Raw genomic sequence first — 26,099 nt, forward strand, 5'->3', positions numbered from 1 at the left:
TTTTAATAAAATGATCCTTAGATATTAAAAAAATATGTTTTGTGAAAGGAGAATAAGAAAGGCGCTCTTCATAAAATTGAAATTAAATTATCAGGTTATAATTAGAAAGAAAATTTTTTTGTTAAAAAGATAGATGGCCTGCACTTAGATGGAAGTTTTTCCGAATTGAAAAATTGAAGATGGAAATTAAACGATATATTTAACACCAGCACCTATTATTTTAATAGAATTAATCAATAGATTTCATGTCAAGAAATTCCGCAATAATGAGATTCGATTACATTAACTTTCTGTCATCGATTTTTCATGTGAAAAGAGTGACTTATATTATTTTATCTGCTCACATACATTACATCAAGACATACCTTTTTCTTTCGAGCATTTGGGGCTACACAAGCAACAAAATACGCTTGAATTATGTGGTAAGTGGTTAATCCTTCATCAGTTTTATACCTTTGTATGTGTTCACAAAAATGTGTGCTCATAATTAATTTTATTCATAGACATGAAAAATAACAGAGTAATTTTTCTTTGTTTTGTGCAAAAATTTGTATAATTCGATAGTTATGCCGTAAACCGTATACACGTGCAAACAGCAGAGTATAAACACAATCGTTATACCCTGACTCACTCTTCGTGAAGCTGCATTGCACAAAGAGCCCTCATAAACGATAGATGCTAGAGGCTTCTTTACAAATTACTTGTTGACAATTTGCATGCTCCAAGAGCGTTGACAAAACTAACCGAATGTTGTGTGCACATACAGATGAATAGAAATGGCACAGCTTTTTTATTTGAAATTCACTAAAATACTATTCTTTTATATCAAATTTATAATTCCAACCACAAGCGCAACATAATTTATTGTATTTAACACAACTCAATTTATATATTTCATATTTTTACTATGAGTCTCTAATAACTGACACTGGCCTAGACATTAATATACTATTACATGCAATTATAAATATATATCCATAAATGATGAATAATTAAAGAATCCAAAGGAAGTTCGATTTTCATTCGTATTTAGAAAACTATATTATTCAAAATTGTGCATTAAATTTAAGAATTCATTACTTAAACCTCCATTCAATTATGTCCTTCAATCTTTCCTGCGGAAATCAACTCAGTTAAACAAAAAATTCTCTACTAGAGGATTCTTCTTTCATATTATATGTAAAATAAATATTTTTTAAATAAGAATTTTTGAAGCTTTTTACTAATAATTTAAAAGATCATTTTGTATTTGTCTCTATTAAGTTTTAAAAATATTGAAAAGAAATTTCTGCCTCAGTGCTGGCCGCTCTTTACGTCCCTTGAAAGGTTTTCGGTGTATAGCATGGCGGCCTCATAGAACGGAGAAACGTGTTAAATTCTTTGAAAAACGTGTTCGTATATCGAAAATTAACTATGGCCGAAGATCGAGATACAGATCATCCAGAATCCAATAAAAGTCCAGATTCAGGTATCAACTTTGAAAATGGTGTTGAAGAACCAAATTTTGATGATCCTGAAGATTTTGTGGATGATATATCCGATGAAGGTAAGTTTGCGTCTTTAAATACTGCAAGTCTAAAAGAAACGAATTAATTTCGTTTAAATTTATTAAGTTTTGTTTGCATTTTTGTCTACGCTTTAAAGTGTATTTTGCACTCGCCTATTGTTATGAAATTGCATATTTATAATTTGCACAATTAACTTAAGCATATGGTTATTTGTCTGTAACCCACTTATCGGAAATAGTTTTCAGTCGATTATTTTTATTAAGTACGGTCAAATTCAGTAGCAATGAGTCATAGATAGTAGATATTAGGATTATATATTTTTACTCTTAAAAGCATGAACATAATGAGTTGATGTTTATTTTCATAAACTGACAAGTATCTGCTCAATATGAATTTTACAATGGACAAATTTTTATTTTTAGATAATGACTTAGTAAATTATTAATGAGAGGAAAGGAAACAGGATTGATTATCTTAAATTTCTTTATTCTTAAGAATGAATTCTTTAGCTTATTAAGGCAATTATTGACCTTACAAGTCTAAACTATTTACTTATACAAAAATGTAGCATGTACTAAAATAATAGTTTTGCTAATTTTTTGTGAATTATACCGCAAACAAAATTTTTTTATCTTTACTAGAAATACACTACAAAATATATTTCAGACATAGATGTATTAATTCATAAATATTTTCTGCCTTATGGATGCTATAATTGATTTGAAAACAAACAAAAAAAAACATGATTTGTAACTCAGTAATGATCTTAGAACTGTGTTACTTCTGAACTATTTGGTTAAAAATTAGATGCATCACCATATTATATTAAACTTGTGTTTTCTATCGAAGGCATTGTGATGGGAGATGTCAGTCCATGTAGATTTTTATTTTAGTTAGAAATTATTTCGTGGTGAGTTTACTCTTCTGTATTTCATGTAGTTTTTGTTTAATCATCTCCAGTAATTTCTTTTTGGAAGGAAACAGCAATAATGTGTGTAAATGTAATTTGATTCAACTTCCGTATATTCAGATTGATTTCATTACTTGTAATTGTAATTAGGTTCTGTATTATGTTTACAAAACTTTGTATAATCTCACCTGCATATTATGTATATTCGGATTGCCCACTTTTTGTTGAAAGGGTACCTATGTGCCACATGCTGTTCTGAATTGACAGTTTGTCATATTTTGATTCAATGTCCGGCTTTTGACATTCATTGTATATAACTAACCCGGAATTGCTGGGAAAGAATTATTCGAAATACTTTTAAATGCTACATATCTTTTACCATATATTTGTCTTAAAAATTTGCTTTTTTATTTCTTTTAAAACAATGATTTCTTTTGTTTTCATTTGTATATTAAGCTGTTTTATATTACCTTATACATTAGCATGCTTGATCATATACAAAGTTTTGAATATTAATAATGCTCTGTTTTACTTATGTTTTACTCTATTTTACTTATAAAGAATGTTAATAATAATTTTTTCACTTTGTGCCAAAAAAAAAAAAAAATCAATCAAATCTTTGGTTAAAATTAATGCAGCTTTTAACATGTTTTTTTCCCTTTTATGAGCATTCTATATTTATGAAAGTTATGGCAAAACTTCATTGTCTGTTTTTATATTATTGTGTATGAATAATATTATTTTTAAAATATCTTGATTATATGAAATATTATACTATTTGTTTCAGAATCCAGAGATTAGCACTTTCAGATAATTTAATTTACCAGAAGCTGAGAGAGATGTGCTTTTCAATATTTCTTATTTAGTCCTAAATCTTGTTATATATCCCTTTGAGATGAGATTGAGAAGCATACAGAAAAGCACAAAAAGTTTCCATATCTGAAAATTGATAGTGGATTACCTCTTGCCTTATTTTTACTTTTCTCGTAAATAAAGTCTACTAAATTTTTTTTAAAAAAAATCTTCTGCGATAATTATTATTTGTTTATAAATTTTTATGCATGAAGTATGCTGCTAATTATTTTTATTACATAATCAGTTTTAAATGTGAACTTATTGAATTTTATGTCGTTAGTGATTATTGATGTTTATTTTTCTATTTAATAGGTTTTTTTTGTCTGAATCAATTGTAACCATTCACAAATTATAAATATTCTAGAATGAAAAGGGTTTAAAGGTTTCACATGCGATTCATTATTTACAAAAACTTCTATTGGAAGATTTGTTTTTATATAGTTTTTAGAATAAAGTACTTTAAGTGAAAATTAGTTTTATGTTTTTTGCTGCAATATTTTAAAAAAGATTTTTTTATTTTGTAATAGTATTGATACAGCTGTTAGTAATAATATAATGTATAATAGTAATAATAATATATGATATTCTGTGTATGAAGCATTAATATGGAACATTAACTCTTTTACTATAAGTATTGAAATATTACTTTAATGTATTTTCTTATTTTTAGAACTTTTAGGTGACTTATTAAAGAACAAACCACGAGAAACAGATGGAGTTAAGTCTGTAATTATCGTTGATGGTATACCAAAAGTTGGACCAGAAAGAGTCGATAAACTAAAAAATGTTATACATAAATTTTATTCTAATTTTGGAAAAATATTGACTGTTGATTATCCTGTAGATGAAAACAATGTTACAAAAGGGTAGGTTGACTTTTTATTTATTTATTTTACTATTTTTGTGAAATTAAAACTAATAAATAAATTTAAAAAATTATATAAATATTCGATTTTTCAAAATAGAACTCATTACAAGTATTCTTATAAACAAATTGTCATTTGAAAGCATAATTTAAATATAGTCTCTTGTATTTTGGTATGTGTTTGTGTGTGAAAAGTTATCTTTGAAAACAAGCTTATAAAGCAACCAGGTCTTATAAAAGCAAGATACTTTGGATTATTTTTATTAGGATTTTTTAAAGTTTATAATATAAGTATATTATATAGCTGCACCTAATTAATTATGATAGGTATCTAAAGTTATAATTGTTATTATTTTGAAACATAGGATTTACATATGTTTCTTATTGAATTTGATTTTTTTTTTTCTGCATTAAATGTCATTTATAATCATTGTCTATTATATTATAATGCTGCAGTATACATATTGTGCCTAATTAAGGCTCTGCCTTTTACGTATTATACATCCTTTGGTCACAATGGCTAAATTGTATGTTACTTTAAAATATATTCAATATAAGACAGAATGGTTGATTTGTGAGGTAGTTTAAATGAAGAAAGTATTGAAGTTATAAATCTGACTATGGACAGAAACAGAAGAAAATATAGAATAATCTAGAAATTGTTTTACTGTAGAGGAAGAAATTCATAAATTTCCATTTTTATGCTTCAGCTTTTACTTCTGTTAAATAAATATGAATATGTGTTTAAATCTTAAATTAAAAATTTTTAAATCTTGCTTTATAAAACAAGAATTGTTGCAAGGTAAAGATCAGACTTTTAAGCATCAATGTAATGAATGATGCAAGTTAGAAATATGTGAATAAAAGGTTTATTGGTGTAGGAACTCAATTTATTGTAATAAACTAGCCGCCTTTGGCGACCAGCCGATTCGCCAATCTTAGTGTTCGTTAAAATTTTAATAATTAAATATTTTATACAATTTCTACTTTAATAGCTTCTTCATCAAAATATTTTAAAACTTCAAATTTTGATTGTCATATAATTCATTCATAATATTATAAAGGCCTTCAAAAATAACGTAATATGCATCTCTCATTTTCTGTTAGCACCCGTAGAATTTATGCTTTAAATTAAAGTGGAAAGAATTAATCTTCAATTAATATAATAATATTTTTTACTGAAACAAAGCATTTTTTTTATAATCTGATTACTGAAAATAGTCACTCAGCGTTTAAACTTTATGGGCACTAAAGAATATCTTTTTTAATTTATGTAATATCTCAAGAGTTTGTCAACGAAATTTTCTTAAATTCATTATGAGCAGATCGATTAATTAACAATGTTTAAATTTAAATGCATCAAACACTAAGAAAATAAAACGAATCGTTTAAAATAAATGGCTGAAAACAGGTTTTAAAAAAACTATTTAAAAAACGATGTATTTAAAACTATAAGCATATGCAAAAAATATATAACTAACATAAATACAATTTACTTACAAAAGCATGCGACTAACTAAAAAATAATTTAAATCATCCATTGATAACGGTTGTCATGGCAACAATCAGAACAGAATGCGCATGCGTGAATTTTCTTCCCCAGTTACGTAATGCAAATACGTGATTTTTTCTACGCCAGTTGGGGTAACGCTATGCGGATTAGAAATTTTTAATTTCCTTTATTCTGTTTTATTTTAATTCAAAAGTACTTCAGAATGAATCTGAAAGATCGATTAATTAACAATGTTTAATTTTAAATGCATCAAACATTAAGAAACAAACAGAATCGATTGAAATAATCCGCTGAAAAATTTTAACCCTAGCCTCATTACTGTTGGGAGAAAAAAAAATTAAAGCCTTTCTCATTTGGAGGTGGGGAAAATGGAAGATTTTTTTGGCGGGAAAGTTAGTTTTTAATTAATAATTAAAATTCTAATTAAAAATTCGAAAAAAGGAACCCCAGGTGCACATTCCCAACCTCCAAGGTATACATGTACCAAATTTGGTAGCTGTAGGTCAAACGGTCTGGCCTGTAGAGCGCCAACACACACACACACATTGAGCTTTATTATAAGTATAGATTATTCTAATGATTGTGTAAAAGAATTTTTTAATCAAGTTAAAAAAAGACTTAAATAAACAGCTAATTATTTGCAAATGAAATTACTTCTTCAAAGTCTTTTTCCGCGATACATCTCCTGGATTAATCTAACTGCTTGAAGGAAATAGGTTGCCATTTTTTATTACAAATGTATTAACAAGCACTGAGGGTGAAGAGTTTTTTTACACTTGAAATTCGCCAGTTATTAAAACTACCATCTCCTTTTGATTCTGGTAAACTTATTTAATTAACTATTAATAGATGTTTAATAGCCTAAATTGTTCACTATAGAAAAATATACTCATCTTAGTAAGCTGATAAATCTATAATTAGTTGCTTTCATAGTCTTTAAGTATTCACACAGTTAATTACAAAATAATAGGCAAAGAATAGTCTATTGTTGAGCATTTGGTTGAGAGAACCCCATTTATAGTAACATGTACCAAAATTCATGGTCACCAAGAAAATGCTACTAGAATATTACATCTGAATTCACTTCAGAAGTGTTTCGATATATCAGGCCCTTTAAATCTACCCAATTTCTTCTTTAATTCGGTGAATTACTCAAAAGGATGATTAAATCCAACAGCAAATACAATCACTTGTATTTTAAAATATTTATTTAATTTAGATGCAACATATTTTTATCAATTCACACTCAAAACACGGCTACGTCTAATGCTTATAATATACAAACAGTTTCGAAACTGGTTTTATATTGCTGAAACAAGAACTTGTAGGCTCGGGAAAAGTCAGCTCACTTCAGTTTGTTTTTAAACGTGGTTTCTTCCACGAAGAAACTCGGTAAGGAAATAGTAATAAAGAAAAAAGTTTAGAAATACTCTATAAATGTAAATGATTTCGAAAATGGAGGGGAAAAAATAACAGAAGGTTCGAATGGATAAAATAATTATGCCAAAAAAGAGGCAGCACCATTAAAAATAATATATATTTAAAGTTTTTACATGACTTTATTTTTTAGTGAGATGTATCTTCCTTCCCCTCTGACAGTCTTTTTTTTTTTTTTCTCCCATTTTTATTGTATTTTTTTATTTTGACAACTTTTTAGCAATCTTTTTTCTTTTAATTCATTTATTTTTATGTATTGTAATTCTTTAATTTCTCAAGCACTTTTTATATAAATTTATTCTATTGTTCAGTTAATAGTTCTTATTTTCCTTCTTAGTGTTTATGTTAAAAACTTTTTTTAAATTTGGTATCTGTTGTATCTGAATATTTAAAGGAACTAAACTTCAAAAACAACTCTAAACATGGAATTATGATTACTCTCTTTGAATATGAACTGTTTAGATTTTACTTTAATTAGTATTTATAAATTTGCAATTAAATGTTTATTAGTATTAACAAAATTATTATTAAATGTTTTTCAATTACTAAAAGGAATGCTTTGATATCAGGCATTGAAACTATTGGAATGCTTCCATCTATAAATAGAATTAAAAAAATAAAAGTTCTTCACATGTCTTTTTGTGTGTGTGTGTGTGAGAGAGAGAGAGGGGGGGGGGGACTTTTTATACTAAATCCAAATTGAATACTTGTTTTTGGTTAGTCAAGATGAAACAGAGCCTTATTATGCTTGGCCAGTTGCTAATTACATGGTACAGTATGTATTATATTTTATTACCATACAATAGTTTCATTTATAAATATAATGTGATTATATAAATTCAAAATATTATAGATATAATTGCATTTAGCTCTATATTGTTATAAACTCATCATTTAGAATGCATTGATTTTTAATCGGGAAAATGCTTTTATGATTGTGCATACTTTTTATTCATGTTATTAAATGTAAAATTAGAGAGTTCTGCATTTTATGGGGCAGAGATGCCTGAAATTAAATAGCATTGTTAATATTTAAAAACATTACTGCTTAGTAATACAAAATACATTAACAACTTTTTTTAATGATAAAAGAATAGGGAAATGCTTATTGTTTTTTCTAAAATGATTTATTTTTGTAGGTATGTGTTCATTGAATTTGCATCACCAGAAAATGCTTTGGAAGCTGTTAGATTAACAAATGGGCACAAGCTGGATAAAAGTCACATATTTAAAGTGAACTCTTTCACAGACTATGAAAAGTATGTTGTTTAAGCTTATTCATGAAATTGTATGATTGATATTAGCTTGTGAAATTATTTACAATGCCGAAATGGGATGAAGATTAATGGAATTCTTGAATTAAGTGGTTCTTAACCTCTGCTCCAACTATTTTAAATGAAAGATATGCATGCTAAATACTATTATATAATGAAATTTAAAATAAAAGTTAAGCATAATTTAGCATGATATGGGTGAAGAGAATTTTTTAAATGGGAATATGTTTTTATTATTATAAAATAAAAAGTGCAATGGAAAGAGATGAAAGCAGTTTACATTTAAAAAAAAATTATCAGCAAAATCGGGAAGTAAGATATTGAGACTGGCCATTAAGGAACTAAAAGGGAGGAATTAGTCAGAATGCCTAGTTGCAGAGAGGATTCCAGGAGTGAAATGGAACTAAATTTGAAGTCTGTAATTGTTGATTGGGAGAAGTTCTGAAATGAAAGCTGCAAGGACCAGTCAGCGTGAGGGCAGTGGGTGTAATTTACTGGATAAAGGAAATTCAAGTTGTAATTAAAAAAAAAAAGTTTTTGCATAACAAAAATTTTTATTGAAGAAATTAAATGCAAATTTTATTTAAAAATTTCATTTTTAAAGCATTTAAATAATCAAGTATTTTATTTTTTTCACCTTAACATCTCTATATTTTCTTTCTTTAAAATAATGTTATGATATTTTGTTGCTTAATATTTCTTTATTCTTTTTGACTGAATATAATTTTGTTTGAAGCCAGTTTATAGATTTTTTTATTTATTTAAAGCCAATTGTTAATAGAAAAGATAAGATAGAAGATTTATGTATATAACAATGTATTTTAGTTTTAACTTAGTAGACGCTGTGTTTTGAGAACAGTTCTGTATTATTTCTTCCGAAGTAAAATTGAATATACATAATAAAATTAATGACTGTATCGCCTGATCTGTTGTTTGCAAAGGTGGTTTACTTCTTAATTTGATACTATTTATAAAAGCTTTGCATGATAACCATTCTTTATTTATATTTGTTTTCGTGTTTTTAACGCATGATTCAACCACCAGAGAAAACAAGGAAATTTATGATGCTGAAACTTTTGACCTAAAGAAATTGCTTGAGTTTTATATTAAAAATAATTTCATATATAAAAATTCTTAGCATTTTATCAAAGTATATGATATGTCGATTATTCCCTTCTTATCGAGAATCCACTGGCTTTGACTGATCATCAAACTTACAAATATAAGCATCTATAAAACACATATTTTTAAGCAGTTTCATGACAGAAGAGAGAGAAGATACTTTGAATTTTTAAAATTCCCTTTTACTCCATCCTGGGAGGCATCATTTATGTAGAAGCAATGAGGTACGTCAATCACAGCACAAGAGTGAAAAAAGAAAAGAGCGAATGAAATATTTATCCCCATGATTATATATTGTGAGATTCTGATAGGAATTTCTTTACATGTGCCGATAAGGGTAAGGGGAATATAAGTGTCTTATAAAAGAATTCACTTAGCTTGACAGATTATCTCTTCGATCAGAGTATTGTGTTCCAGAAGCTTGCCGGTTTCAGCTATTGTAGAGCTCGTGTAGTATTAATTAAATAAAAAAAAAAGTGGAATTAGATCAGGAAAAAAAAGAGAAGATTTTCGAATTAAGTTAATATGGGTTAAATTAAGATACAAATTTGGAAGTTAATTAGGATTTAATTTAGATTTAAAGTTATCATTATATATATATATAATATATCGTTTTTTTTTTTTTTTCCTTCTTCTCGACAATCTACTGGTTTTGATTGGTCATCCAACTTACAAATAATAAGCATATGAACTCACCCAATGATAATTTAGTCATCCATATTGACATTAAAGTTAATGCCAGTTTGTCTTTGGAATACATATATGATATTATAATTTTTTTTAATATTTAGCATTTATTTATTATTTATTAAATAAAAAAATTTTCTGATTTATTTTCTTTCCCTTTAAGATATGAAAATATTCCTGATGAGTGGGAACCTCCAAAACCTCAGCCGTATACTGATCATGTAAGTAAGGATTTAATTTTAAGTATTAATTCATTTTATCAAAATATTGTGTAATGTTTATTCTATTAATTCTATGTTTTAGTGGATGTATGAAAAAGGTTTTCTTTATTTTGATTTTGAAAATATTTTTCTTGGTAATTTTTTAAGTAGGTTAGTTAAAAGGACATGAAAACAAATATATGTAATATATATTTGCTTACTATTATATATATTATTGCTTAATTTATATATATTATTAAAACAAGGCAAATTGTTTAATTTTTCTTCTAGCAGCATTGAAGCAACTTCAAGGATAATTTTTAGATAAAAAGCAACTTCTACAAGAGGAAACAAATTCTTATTACAGTACACTCCGGGATATCAGGCCTAATGTGGTGGAAGAGTATTGAGTACTAAACCCTCCATTTATCTCAAGCTAAATATAATGTGAATGCAGCCCACTGATTCATAGAAGCAGTTACTGGTTTTTCCTGTTACAACAGAGTCTAGTTGCTGTATAGGGCGTAATTTCTCCTCCATAGTCACGACAACTTTTTTTGGTTATCTTGCATTTTGAATTCTTCACTGTGGTGCACTTAAAGAAACATTAAGCATACCCCAAGAACAATTTACGAATACTGTGTATCTATAATCAAGAGCGGCTGCAACAATTGCAGTCCATTATGCACTTATGTCACAACTTGTTTTTTGCACATTACACATAGGAGGAATTGTAGTAGATGTCCACTTCCAATGCCTTGGCAGTGTTGCCAATGCAAACCTTACCTTTCTCATTTAATTATGACAAAAGAAAAATTGGCCTGATAGTATAGAAGCGGGATAATCATGAACCAGATACTCAGGAGTGTACTGTACTTATTGGATGAGAAATCTTAAATAACTTTTAACAAAACAGGAAACTAACAGGGGAAGCAAAACTGAGCTATAACTCATCTGCTTTTTAATTATAATTTTTGTTTTGTGAACCTCGTAGCATTCATCAGCATCTACCAGTAACTTTGAAGGATGGGTATATTTATTCATAATTTTTTTATTGTTATGAAATGCAAATTAAGATGCTCAATAATTCATAACTAGCAATATTTAAAAGAAAGCAACATCCATCGAACAAACATGAATAAATATTTTGAATTCTTCATGAATAATAAAATTTTATACAAGTAGAACAAGTTGTATTAAATAAGACAAAGAATAAATCTTTAAAGATTTATTCATATTTTTTGGAAATTTAATCATAATTATTGAATAATGCAATCACAAAGAATATTCATTTAAGGCTACAATTAATATTTGAATAGAGATTCAGGATTACAGTGAATTTTCTGTTTGACTGTTTGTTAAATTTATAAATAAATAGCAGAAAATAAGATGAATTATTTTTTTTATCAGTTATCTGTCATCAGTTACGTGCTTGGCATTTAGAGGTTCAAGTTCAGAGTAAATCGAAGGTTTATGAAGTTTATTGTATTAAAAAAATTTTAATGTTATCATCTCTTACTATTTTCTCTTACTTATTGCTTACTATTCTCGTAATGTATAATTGTAGGGTAATCTTAGATACTGGCTCCAAGAACCAGATGCATGTGACCAGTATAGTGTGATGTTTGATGGAGGAGCTAAAACAGCTATTTATTTGAATACCAATCCAGAACCCACACTTCTTCAAGAACGTGAAGTGAGTTCATTTAATATAATGCTGTTCAGGGAAGTTCATATTTTCATTCCTTTTATGCATAAAAACAGAAAAGAATCAAATGTGAATGAAGCATTTATTTAAATGATATGCCTGTTAAGTTTGAGTTAATTTTGCATTGTCATAAGTGCTTGTATGTTTGTTTTTGAAGTTAATGTGTGGAAAAAATTGTTTTATGTTTATGATTATCATTGTTTCTTAAAATTTGTAATTATGAATTGTTTTCAAGTGGAACATGTTTTTAATAATACTTTCAGCTACAAAGTTTTAATGCACTGCTAAATTGGTAAATAAATACCATTGTAAATACCATAATTTTACAAATTTTGCTTGAAAACTTTGAATTAAATTGATTTTTTAAAAGTATCTTTTAAAAATGCCAAAATAGTTAGAATTTATTAAAAATTAAGTATTTAAAATTTAATATAAAAAGGCATCATCACTTATAGTGTCTTTATTATTTTTTTTATGCAACTCTGTTTGAATTTTAACTTATAATTTTAAGTTATTGAAAGGAAACTCCTATCTAGGAACAAGTATTCGTTGATATATTTTTTTGTGTATGTATTTGATTACTTTGGTGTCTGTATCTATTTTAGTATATTTTAAGTATTATTACTTTTACTTATTTTAAACGCCTTTTTTTTAATAGTCCTGGACTGAAACATATGTTGAGTGGTCACCACGGGGAACTTACTTAGCCACTTTCCATTTTCGAGGTGTGGCTTTGTGGGTAGGCGAAAAATTTGAGCAATTTGTAAAATTTCAACACAACAATGTTCAATGTATCAGCTTTTCACCATGTGAAAAGTAAGTTCTTACTTTTTGTTATCCACAAAATGAAAAGTTCTTCTAAGTTGACTTAATACAATTGAATTAATACAATCTCTCCATGTAAATTCAAGGAAATCATTTTATTACTCTTCAAATAGTTATTAAAATTTATATTACAACATTGTCACAGAAATTCTTTTTTTCTTTTCTTTTCTTTTTTTAACATTTAGTATTATAATAACTATTTGCTTCATTTTTACTTTATACAAGGTGGTCAGCTGATCAGGAATGGTTAAGGAGATAGGGAAAGATCGGTGAAAAGTCTAGGAAATTTATTCTAAAACTGGAAGGGGAAAAAGAAGTTATTTTGATAATCCTCATGCATGTGCTGAAGATCTAACAGCAGCATTTAAAACAGTGCTGAACAATTTAGATCAAGGAAAGATTATCCATGGAAGATCCAAATATCAATTTTAAATTTTTGAATAATTTCAGAAAGGAACATAGTTGTTTAACATTGGAGCCAGTTATTCTAAACTTAGGAGACTATGACTTGCACTCTTTCATTGTGCATTTAAAGCAGCTTGTGCTGTAGCTGAATGAGATTTTGTTGTATGTCTGTGAGTTTTGTGTAATTTATTTAAATATGTGCCAGCTCTTGCAACTGATTATATTTTTTATACTAACACCAAGATCTTATTTAAAAAAAAAAAAAAATGTGTTCAGTCGGATGGGGTGAAAATATGCTAGTTGTTGAGATGAGCATTTGCATTTCTTTAAAATATTTTTGGAAATACATATTTGTTGTTGAAAGCATTAAAATTAAACTCTTCTAAAAGTTATCAGATAGTGGATTCATGTATCAAAAATGAATTCTTAATTCCTAAGTTGACTTTCTTTAAGACCTTGACAATCGTCATTGAACCATTTATATCTGAATTTCAAGGGGAATCTCCTTTTCAGCATTGTGATATGAAACAATTTAAAATATATTCAATCTGTTTTGTGAGGAAGGTTATTTTGCATAACAATACTTCAATTACTGATACTGATAATCCAATAATAAATATAATTTTTTTAAAGCCTATGGATTAGCTTTACAAAGATTTGTAGGAGGTTAAAAAAAAAAAAGTGAATGCTGGCCAATAAAATTTACGCTAACTGAAAGAATTTTAGATCCTGTGATTATATTGAATGAAAAAATTGTTTCAAAGCGTCGTTTTTTATATTTGGAAATACTAATTGCAAATCATTGGATATTGGGGCAATTGGATTTGAGGGTGGCAAAATTGACTTCCAGTCTGAAAATGTAATTAAAAATCCTGGATTGAATGAACTGCTGAAATCATATGATAGAAGTTCGAGCTTAGATTATTTTTGGGTGAATATTATTGGTTCCAGTCTAAGAAAAATGAAAAAAAAAAGAAAGAAAAAGTCAATTTTAGCTCATGGCAATGCAACATATTCTATGACAAGTGTGAAGCACATACTTGTATCTTTGATTATCGAATTGTCAAATGAATATGAATTGGTTATAAGCAGGATTAGTGGAAGTCAATTTTATTATTGGCATACACTAACATTTTTCAAGCATATGATAAGTGTACTTTAATAAGTCAACTTTTATAGAAAAGTAGGATAATTTTTTTTTATTAACATCTGTAGAACACTAGTCATTTCTAGAAATGTATGTTGTAACAAACAACTGAATTATAACTATTACAGTTTTATTTGAAACTTGTATATTTGTAAACCTGCCTGCTATTAAAATAAATCTTTTGAATAAATTTCAATTAATGTCTGCATGTTAATATTTTTTTACAGGTATATAGTTACATTTAGCAATATTCCAGAGTCTAGAGAAGATCCTCATTGTATTAATATTTGGGAAATTAGGACAGGACTCAAAAAGAGAAGTTTTCTTGCAGAAACTCAGCCTATCGCCACATGGCCAATTTTCAAGTATGTATTATTTTTCATCGTTGGTGTGGAAATCAAAAATTCATTTAGAATGCTTAACTTTCAAATGAAAATTAATGGATTGATATAGTTATAAGATTATTTTTATATAATTGAAATATTTGAAATTCTAAGTATATAATAAGTTTAGTTGTTATATTTTATAATTATTTTTTAGGGATAAATTTTTATTTATTTTTTTTTAGATGGAGTCATGATGACAAATACTTCGCCAAGATTAGCAAAGATACATTGAGCATATATGAAACACCTGTAAGTAACCTTTTCACCTATACAAAAATATTATAAAAAGGTTTCCTAAGAAAGAAATTCAATTCAATTCCTTTTATTTCTTTTAGTCATTTGGCCTTCTGGGGAAGAAAAGTTTGAAAATTTCAGGAATCAAGTAAGTTAGTGTGTTTGTCTGTGTCTGAAGGGAGGGGAAAAAATTACTGTGAAATTTAAAGGAATATTTGCCCGAGCAGATTTAAATGGGGGGGGAGATTATTAATCGAATGGTATTGTTTTTACTTGTACAGAGTGGCCAGGCTACTGAGAAAACCTACGAAATATTTTCTAAAAGTGAATTCTATTTTTACTTTCATAAATCATATTGGACATGACAGTTTGTCAGTCTTTTTTCATAAGTAGAATGGAACACTGAGCTGACCAAAGGAATTCAATCTTTATTGTGGCAGAAATGAGTGCCATCTGCATTTCGTTTTATTGAATTTCCATGGGATTGGTTTTTGACACCCTGTTTGAGAAGTTTCTTCAATTTTGAAACGTTGTTTTCATGCATCTAATTTATGATGGATTCACTAACTAGTTCATTATTTCTGTCTTACTTTTATTTTCTGTATGTTTATATTATTCAAAATGTAAAATTTATGGTATTATATATTTGTTAATTTGTTTTAAATGACATCACAGCTAAATTTTCTTTTAGTATTCATGCTCTTGATCAAAATAATTGAATAACATTATATTAATATTCAGAATATAAAATGTTGATAACTTATGTGGATATATATGTATATGTTCCAAAAGTTCCCACTCGCATTCCCCCCCCCCCCCCCAGAATACCAAGTTGTTTGGTATAATCAGCCAGAATAATTTTTCTTTTGTATTCTATGGAAAAGGCAACATAATTTGGAAATTAAGATTCTTATCTTTATGCTAATTTTTTCTTCTTTTGTACAATCCATGTATGATATCATGGCTTATAGCTTTCGATTGGTCATAACGTACACAAAGATGTACTTAAGGCATACATTTTGTGTTTCTGTGGTTAGTTGTTAATTAATTTTTTTCAGTCATTCTTTAATTAGCTTACTTTTATCTTCAGTTGAAGCCAATGTAATGGCTCTTAGGTTTGTTTTAGTTAATAATAAGTTATGAATTCTGTGATTTCAATTTGTCCTAAATTTACTGAACTTTGCAAAAATTTCTTCCATCAGTGGTTATAGTCCCAGAATGTTCTGGATTTGAATTTAAAGGAAAGGATTTTTAGTTTTTCTTGCTACTGTGAATTTCTCTGAGTCTTGTGATGGGAACCAACAGTCAGAATTTTTTACTTTTCAGGATTATTAGGTGTGGGAGTCAATCTATTTTCTAAAAGCTTGCTGTGACATTATTAAACAGAATTAATTGGATGGTTGGAAAAAAAAGCATGCAATTTCTACTGATGGATAAATGTGGGTTATTCAGTAATGTGCAGAATTGAGCTAACAATTGGATGAATTCATATTGAAACTTGTGTAAACCAGATTGTTGATACTGTAACAAGACATAATTTTTGAAGCAATGAAAACTTGTTTAATGAACTGAAAATTGTAGAAGATAAATTATTGTCAGTTATTTTAACTAGATTTGTAAAGTATTGACCAGTTTTATACTAATTTACTGTAAATTAATTAGTATAATGCTTAAATAGTAATAGCAAGCATTTTTCTTTTTGTCTATTTTGTATATAATACATTTAGATAAAATATTTGTATAAAAAAATGGAGAAATGTCTACAAAAATGAAGCTTATCTGAAATCTGATTAAAAAAATTCATTTTATTTTAATCTGTTTATATTGTATTAATTTTAATTAAAAAGAGTAGTTTTTTTTTTTTTAATCTACTGTTTGGAATGTAATTTGCAATAAATAAACAGGAAGAAAATGATGAGAAATCTTTGATTTTTTTTTTTTAAATATATTTGTAAAAAATGCTAAGAATTTTTTTGTTAAATATAAAATTTGGAAATATCAAAAGAAATCAAAAAGTAGAAATTATGGCCATTCTGTTGCACAACATTTACCCATCATTTTGTCGATTCATGTCAGATATGTGATTATGCTTAAATTGTTAAACAAATAAAGTTGATTCATTGAATTATATTATTAAGGAAAGCTGATCAAATTTTGCCGGAATAACATAATTTTAGATTATATAATAATTCTTGGAAGTCTTACTTTTAACCCTTACTGTTATGTATTTGAGGCATTTATTATTATTTTTAAATAGATTGTCTTCATATTAGAATTAAACATTCTGTTTACCTAAGTCTTATTATATATATATATATATATATATATATATATATATATATTCTAAGATCACTTATTATCTGAAAAATGCATGTTTTTTGTAGCACATTTAAATCTAATATAATTCTGTAGTTTTTAATGTTTTGATTTTTTTCAAGAAATTTTACATGGTCCCCGTCTCAAAATGTTATTGCCTACTGGGTTGCTGAAGAGAAGGATGTCCCAGCTAGAGTCACTTTATTAGAAATTCCCAGTCGTGTGGAACTTAGATCAAAGAATCTCTTCAGCGTTGCTGATTGTGTGATGCATTGGCAAAAATCAGGTGGTTATTTAGGTGTTAAAGTTGACAGATATACTAAAGCAAAGAAAGAAAAAAATGAATGGAAATACAGTGTAGGTGTTTATCATTATTATTATTATTGCATTTAAAAAAAATTTAACTAATTTTATCTCATTTACATTTTAAATAGTTCAGTAGAATGTGGAATTCATTTAATGAACTGTAAATTTTGTTGTTTGTATTTTTAACATTGATGTGTATATATATGCTCATAAGAATGTTTTACATTAGGGCATGTATTACAACTTTGAAATCTTCCACATGAGGGAGAAGAACATTCCTGTAGACAGTATTGAAATTAAAGGTGAAGTATAATTTTAACATTTTGCCATTATTCAGTTAGGTTTTTAGGCAGTTGTTTTCAGGAGAGTTTTCTTTCAAATGATGAAAAGTGTCATTCTAGATTTTCATTGTATTCAAATAAGAAATCATTAGTCTTTGGTTTTATTTAATACTTGAAATTTTTCTTGTCTTTCCAATTAACCTTTAATTTCGTTATGCAGCTTGAACATGGATAATAAATTCTGACTTCCTTTTAAATAATAAATAGCATTATTCAAGGAGAAAGTCTCAACCTAAAATAATTTACAGCCCCTTTATAGTGGACAAGTAGTGCTATTTACTAAAGTAGATATGTTCAATGTGATTAAAAGAATTACACTTAGAAAACTTTTTAATCTGAACAGAAAAAGTTGTAACTGCATTATCTATAATCCAGACATTTGGATCTGATCTTTTCTGCTACAACTATGACAGACTTTGGGCTACTCTTTTTCTTTCTCCTATAATATTTGCCTCTTTTTTTAAAATATATATAAAGTTTATCTCTTTAGTTCTAAGTGGAGTGGCACTTTATGGGAAACTGTGATTTTCGAACACAGCTCAGATTGTTTTCTTTGGATGCAAGTTTGATATCTAATCAAATGTCAATTTATCATAGCATCATCTGTAAATAGCTTGACAATTGTTCCTTAAACAGTCTGGTAAAAATTTATTAAATTGAAATGCATGGTATTTCTCAAGATTTTTTTTCGTCACAATTTTAAATACTTACTATCTGAAGTCTGGCTTTGTGGAGATTCTCATTAGCATCCATCTTGCACTAGAAGAACAATCCAATAAACCTCGTAAGAGTTCTACTTTCTAGAGGAAATGCTTCTGAATACTTTCCGCACTGTCTTATCATCTGTTATGTTGAGGTGCAAGAGCCCAAGCTCCTTTTGATACATTGAGATAAATGATTAAAAAATCTTTACCACACTTTTTGTAACGAAATTTCTCCTTTTCAATTGCATCATTCCTTGAGGAATTTTTCTTTCCTAAAACATTATCATCTAACAAGATTGAGGTCGAATCTTTCTAGCTTGGGTAATTATCATATGACAATGAGGCTACTTTTTCATTTCTCACAATGGCCCCTACCCTATTCAATTCCTTTTTTAAGATTAAAAATAATGGTTAAATTTTTTTAACAGTTCTTTTGCAAGGGAATTTATATAATCATCTTAAAATCTAATCCTCACTGTGGACTAATGCAAAATTTATCTAAATTGATATATTTAATTTTTAAAGAAAGAGATCCATACAATGACGATTGAGTTGCATTTAAAATGAAACTAAGGAATTTATTTTTGCATGAGGTTAACTACTCATAAACATAAAGAAAGAAAAACAGTACTTAACATATCTATCATGACACCATGCTAGCATTGACAGATGCATCTGTATTGCAAAAAGATGGGGGCATTCACTTCTCTGTATATGCATGCAACAATCGAAATTTGTTATCTTCTTCAGCTGCATGCAAATTTAAATCAACCATTGATTGCAAACCCATGTATAACTAATCAGCCTCGGTTGCTAAGCTGGCACAATGCTGTGCCCCCCTTTTCCAAAAAAAAAAATTGAACAACCGAACTATTGATGCTTTTGATAGAAACCTGAAGAGTTTCAATATATTAATAAAATGGACTGATAGGAAAGATCTTGTATTCCAGTTGGTTGAAGAATTTTTCTGCGAATACAAAGAAATAGTATCAGAAGGTACCCTTCCATCCGTTAACATTTCATAATTGCGCAAATTGCCTATTGTAACAATAAATACATAAATGTATACAGGCAACAAAATATGCCTTCAAAATTGTTTGAATAAATAAATGGGCAGTAAATGTTTATGTGTATTTATGCAGTCCTGACAGATTTAATTGGGTCTCAAAATTGTAACTATTTTTAAATAAAACTAGTTGTCTTTTTTTTTTTTAAAGAAAATATGTGGTTATGGACACTTGTCAATTGTAAGTAAAGATAAGTATACAAAAATATCCATAAATCGTGTATCGTGTTATGTTATGACAAAAATTTAAAGTCTTGTCTTAAAAATCAAAGGTTAATTTTATCTTTTTGTTATTCAGATGAGTTAAATCTTTATGGGAAAATATGATTCTTTATGGAGAGCATGTGCAGTGTTTAAGGAAGTGGCAAAATTATCTGTATTAAGGAGCTTATTAAATAGTTTTTTTAGCAAATTATATGTCCTGTGTTTATTATTGGAAGAGTATAAATAATTACTTATTGTATTTTCAATTACCATATGTTCTATTTTGGTTATATTTATTAATTTAGCCAGTATATGAAAAGCATAATTAATTTATAATTTTCATTTATTAGATAGTATTGTTGCTTTTGCTTGGGAACCTATTGGAAATAAATTTGCTGTAATACATGGAGATAGTCCAAACATCTGTGTTAGCTTTTACGGAATAAAACCAGGCGGAACAGTCAGTTTATTAAGTAGGTTTCTTTCTTTCTCTCTTTTTTTTTTTTTTTTTTAATTTCATTTTATTGACTCAGCAAAGTTAAAACTTTGAATTATATATTGAAATAATTTAATTTTTGCTCTTTTTTTTCTTTTTTTTTTCTTTCCTTCTTACCAGAAAAATTTGAAAGGAAACAATGTAATCGTCTGTTTTGGTCTCCAAATGGCCAGTTTATTGTGCTAGCTGGTTTGAGATCGTAAGTAATTGTGGAAAATATTTTTTCTCTTACCTTTTATTTCTAAATACGAAAATATGTTTTAAAAAGAGTTCCTTATAAGATAAAGCGAATTTTCTATAGGTGGGAATAAATATGTATTCAGAATTGAATATTAACTTATGAAATTTCAGTTTATATTTTTGGTCATTTTTAAATGTTTAGCATTTGGTAAAAGAAAAAATAGGAGGGGGGGAATTAAACGGAACATTTTCATTCTTCTGATAAATACTAGGTGGCTGAGCTCACTGCTTGCTAATCTTCGTCAATGCCCTGGAGAACCAGTTTGAAGTCTTATGGTTTAGCTTAATTCATTTTTTTATAATTTTTTAATTTAAATCGGACTAAAATGAATTATACTGAATACATTTTTTTTTATCTTAAAAAAATTGGGGGGGGGGGTCTATATTTAGAGACAAATGAATTAAAAGAAAGTTATGAAAATGCAGAATCAACGAAATAAAGAATTACAAGAGTTTAATAAGAGAACCTGGGGGCAATTTAATGATTTTTAAAAAAAAACTTGTGTTACATCTTGGTATAATTACAAAAAGGGGGGGGCTAATTTTGTAAATTAATAAAAATCTAAAATTGATTTCATTTTGACGGTTTCACCTTCTTCAATACAAAATTAAAACTTTTTTTTCTTAAAAGGGCAGTTTTTGTGTAATGAAAGTATTATGAGGCTAAATTCAACAGTCAAATGAGATTATCGGACAAAATCACAGAAGTTAAGACCTCGTTTTCAGATGAACAAGGTGCTTTCATTTATGTAAATAATGAATGCATTGATGTCTTTTAGGATTCTCTAAAACAACTGAAAGACATTAAAAAAATTGATATAGTCTCATGTCAAAATATAAATTAAATATTCAAATTTTAAAATATACTCTACATTTTATAAGGGTAATATAAATATTCCATGTTAATTTCTGCCATTGGTTTCCAAGACAGTTTTCTTCATCATCAATATCATTCTAACCATTCACATATATACAAGCATGCTAAATGTCTTATATTAATCTACTACTTTTTTATTTTTTTCTTCTGATCACGTTTTAAACTTTCTTTAGATGATTAATTTTTCCATCGAATTTATCTTCTTTCATATTTGTAGCATGGCTGAAACTTCTTTTCAAGTAATAATGTTAAACAGTCAAAATAAAGTGCTTAACCAAAAACTTACATGTTTTTATTTTTGGAAAGAAAACATCATATGATCAAGCCTAGACATGTTGCCGATCTTTTAGCTAAATAACTTTTTTTATATAAGGAGAGAATTAACCACATTGGAGAATTGTCTATATTTATTTTCTAGAATGAAAATAAGGTGCAGATTGTTTGGAAGAATTAATTAATAAGTTTTTAATTAAATAATTTCCCCTAATTTGAAAGGACTTTCATAAATTAAGAAATATGCAGCAATCAATTGAAAATTAAATATTTATCACATCACACACTGAAGAAAATTTTGAATTTTTCTTTTAAGGCTGTGTTTGTTTGTTTTATTGTTTATTTAATTATCTTGGTATTGGAATACAGTCTTTATTGTTGTCTTCTAATTTATGTAAATCAATGCCTAATAATTAAAATTATTTGCATCAATTGTTTTAAAAAAATTATTTATTTGTTTATAATTGCCTGATATTGAATACTTTTTATTGCCCAGTATGAGTGGAAAATTGGAGTTTATTGATACTGCTGATTTTACTGTGATGGCCCAGAATGAACATTTTATGGCCACTGATGTAGAATGGGACCCAACTGGCAGATATGTCGTAACTGGCATCAGTTGGTGGATGCACAAGGTATGATTACTTTTTTGATTCTTCTACCGGTAAATAATTAAAAGTATAAAGAAATGTCACAATGAAAATTAAGACATTTCCATTAGCTTTCTGTTATTTTCTTTGTATTTATTCTTTTTCTAATATAGGTTGACAACGCATTCTGGTTGTGGTCCTTCCAAGGCAAACTTCTGAGGAAACATGACTTGGAAAGATATTGTCAATTGCTTTGGCGTCCAAGGCCGCCAACTTTATTATCAGAAGAAAAAATTAAGGTAGAGTAATAATTTTTAATAAAAATTACCGTAGTTGTATCTGTTGTCATAGATATTTCTTAATTCAATACACATTTTGTTAATGGCCAATTCTTTACTCTTTGTTCCCAAAAAGTAAATAAAGATTATTTTTTTTAAAGAAAAGGTAATCTTGAGACTGCATTAAGAAATTGATGAGCTCTAAATTTTTTATAGCCTAGATTTATTTCGTATGTATGTGCAGGAAATAAAAAAAAAGTTCTAAAATTTTGAAAGGAATCTATAGTTTTGTATGTTATCAAATTATAAATGTTTTTCAAAGTATTCATAAGAAAGATCTAACGAAGTTGGTATCGTGATTCTTGAAAAGGTTTGTGCGGAAAGATGTATTAAAGGGGGGGAGGAGTATTTTGAAGAATGTAGGAATGAGGGAGTATTTTGACTTTGAGAATGTAGCAATTTTCCTTCAGTCGAATAAAAAAATTTTTGTGGATTTCTGCTTTGTATCATATAAGCCAACGCACTTGAGTTTATTTTTTATAAGGATGTGAGAAAAATTCTTATTGGATATGTTCAAAATTGCTATAGTAGTCTTCGCTGATCTGCATGAAAATTTGAAATAAATGATTGACTATTTGCATTTTAAGTATATTAGGCAAACACTCAGAAAAAGTAATATAATTAATAGCCATAAGTCAGAAAAATGTTTAAATTTTTGAAGTGTGAAATATTTTTATTTCTTTAGCCACCTTCAAGAAATAGTATTTTCCTTTCTCTGCCCTTCTTTTATTTCCAGTAATAAGGTTTTGAAAGTGTAATCCAATTCACATAAATTATTTATTTGCAGTCATCAAAATATAACAAACATATGAGAAGGAATTGTCCTCAGTATATATTATTTTAGTGTCATAATATTAGTTCTTTTCAGTTTCAGAATTTAATTTTTGAACAGTGGTTTAATTTTAGAATTTTGTTTGATATCTAAAAATTTGTATTTCTTTATCCAAATTAAGTTGAGTTTAAATAGAATTGATTCACAAAGATATTAGTTTATTATGAGGCATAGTTCTGAATACACTGAGCATACCAAACTATTCTTTCCAAAGATTTTAGATTTATTGCTCTGATTTCGCTGTAAAATTGAATCTTGTTAGATTTGGAAATATAAAGATTTGGTATGCAAAGATATTTATTACAATTTTTCAAAAATAGAATCAAATTTAGGGCATTTATATATATATATTTCAACATGTGTTTGTTATTAAAATATGTGTTAACTTCCAATTCATCAATACTCATAATACCTAGATTGAAGGCATCTGATTATTTTGTTTGAAATTTTTATTTATATTGCAAAATAATTGGGAATATTCTTTAAAAATGTAGTTTAGTTTACATACTTTGTTTTATTGTGATTGAATTTAATTGTGTTTTGTATGTTTTTTGGAGAAAAATGCAAATTTATCACTCTCTTTTTTTTCATCAGGAAATTAAGAAAAATTTGAAAAAATATAGTGCTCAGTTTGATATAAAAGATCGAATGAGTCTATCAAAGGCCTCTAAAGTAAGTGAATGTTATTTTATTTTAAATTTGCTTAAACGTATTGTTTTATGCTAAATATTTTCAGATTTATATCATGTTATTTCTAAAATAAGTATTTTATCTGAATATAATAGAGGCATTTTATACTGTGGTAGATTAAGTAGTACTTCATACCATAACAGTGTCCTTTAAAGTGTTAATAAAATTTTATGTAATAATACTATCATGCTGTTGTGAAAAAATAATATACCTTACTATTCTTTGTCTTTAATAAATTTCGCTGCTCCAAATGTTTTAAAAAACATTAATTTTGAAAGAGTGTTTCTTCTCTCCTTTACTGAATTTAAATTTCTTTGTGTTTAACTATAATTTATAGTGTACATCTCTTTCTCTCTCTCTCTCTCTCTCTCTGTGTGTAATGGAAATGCAAGTTCAAATTTAATATATCTCAATAGCCTATAATAATGCTTGAAAACATTGAATTCTTTAAAAAAAAAAATCATAGTTTCCATAGCATCTCCTAACCCTTGGTGACTATTCATTTTGAAATGAAAACATATATAAAATATTCTGTTTGCTTTAGGAAATTGTTGAAAAACGTAGAAAATTAATGGAAGACTTCAGAAGTCTTAGACAGAAGAGGCTGGATGAGTTTTCAACGAAGAAGAAATATCGATTAGAACTTCGAAATGGTGAGAATTTTCCTTTGCTGCAGACCTTCTCTGCACTTCTTGCCCATTTTCAACTTTTCTTCCATTCCTCTCACTGGTGATAAATATCAAAATGCTTTCTTTTTATTCTCTAGGAGTGGACACAGATGAGCTTGATGCTGATAATGAAAATCTAGAAGAAGAAGTTGTTGAATTCCTTGTTAAAGAAGAAGTTATTATAATTGAAGATGACTAAATGATTTGAACAAATTCATAGAACGTGGAAAATTTTTTTTACCTTTTGTAAATGAAACAGAAAACCATGCTCTCAGTTTTAAACATAGTGAACTGGACTCTATTTTTCAGCTTTAAAACTCATTAAATGACATCCAAAATGTGTGCTGTTAAATTCTGTACAGTTGGATTTGAAATCATGACTGTAAAATAAAGCATGGAACTTAATTTTTAATTTTCTGATACATCTCATTTCACATGTTATGAAATCGGAATTCATGTATCTTGCTAAAGCCTGTTCGTTAAAAGAAGAGAAAATTGTACTATTGTCACCACTATCAACGACCTTTTGGGAAGAAAACTAATGCATGTATAAAACAGCTCTGAAATAATTTATGTATTCATCTTGGTTTCACTTGCAAAAATGACATCATTGCTTTTATTATTAATAAAATTTCAAAATTGAAATAAAAATTCACAAAATTTATATTACAAATATGTAATTCGAAATTTTCCATTTACTCCTCTTTCATTCAACATTTATTTTTTATAAATTTGACCTTTTCTAAGCAGACTGGTTTGAATTTTTACAATAGCCACACCATCCCTAAATAACCCTTGTGTCATTTTGAAAAAAGTAAATAAAACTAATATTTTTAAAAAATCAAATTCTGGAACCTTTTCAATTTTTTTTTTTTTTCATATAATAAATTAATAACTCTAAAATAATTATTTCTCGTAAAGAAAATAAGTTTGTTATAGATTATATTTTTAAACCAGCACCCCTGTGTTGAGAAAAAAAGCTTAGTACTTTATCAGTAATCTTAGATCATTGCAGATTTGGTACTGTCAAAATAAAAATTTAATATTGAGTATAAAAATTTTGGTTTAACATAAGTTAAAGG

The 26,099-nt window shown here is 27.4% G+C and overlaps 2 protein-coding genes across 2 annotated transcripts in view; one reads left to right on the top strand and one right to left on the bottom strand.

The window, feature by feature from the left end:
* Positions 1-722, bottom strand: part of LOC129988568 (ubiquitin carboxyl-terminal hydrolase 22-like) — a 43,210-nt gene extending 42,488 nt beyond the window's left edge. Inside the window, exon 1 of the mRNA XM_056096819.1 lies at positions 366-722. Coding sequence (XP_055952794.1) covers positions 366-485 — 120 coding nt within the window. The 5' untranslated portion in view covers positions 486-722. The remainder of the gene's footprint in view (positions 1-365) is intronic.
* A 589-nt stretch (positions 723-1,311) lies between these two features.
* LOC129988214 (eukaryotic translation initiation factor 3 subunit B-like) lies at positions 1,312-25,429 on the top strand. The gene is made up of 18 exons (XM_056096381.1): positions 1,312-1,546; positions 3,944-4,139; positions 8,228-8,347; positions 10,335-10,392; positions 11,939-12,067; positions 12,738-12,895; positions 14,684-14,821; positions 15,025-15,091; positions 15,178-15,224; positions 17,515-17,749; positions 17,928-18,000; positions 20,364-20,486; positions 20,630-20,708; positions 22,396-22,534; positions 22,663-22,788; positions 24,254-24,331; positions 24,894-25,002; positions 25,116-25,429. The coding sequence occupies exons 1-18, from the start codon at positions 1,414-1,416 to the stop codon at positions 25,214-25,216; spliced, it is 2,109 nt and encodes a 702-aa protein (XP_055952356.1). The 5' UTR covers positions 1,312-1,413; the 3' UTR covers positions 25,217-25,429.
* Positions 25,430-26,099: the final 670 nt, after the last annotated feature.

Source organism: Argiope bruennichi, chromosome 10, assembly GCF_947563725.1.
Source record: "Argiope bruennichi chromosome 10, qqArgBrue1.1, whole genome shotgun sequence".
Classification (NCBI taxonomy): Eukaryota; Metazoa; Arthropoda; class Arachnida; order Araneae; family Araneidae; genus Argiope; species Argiope bruennichi.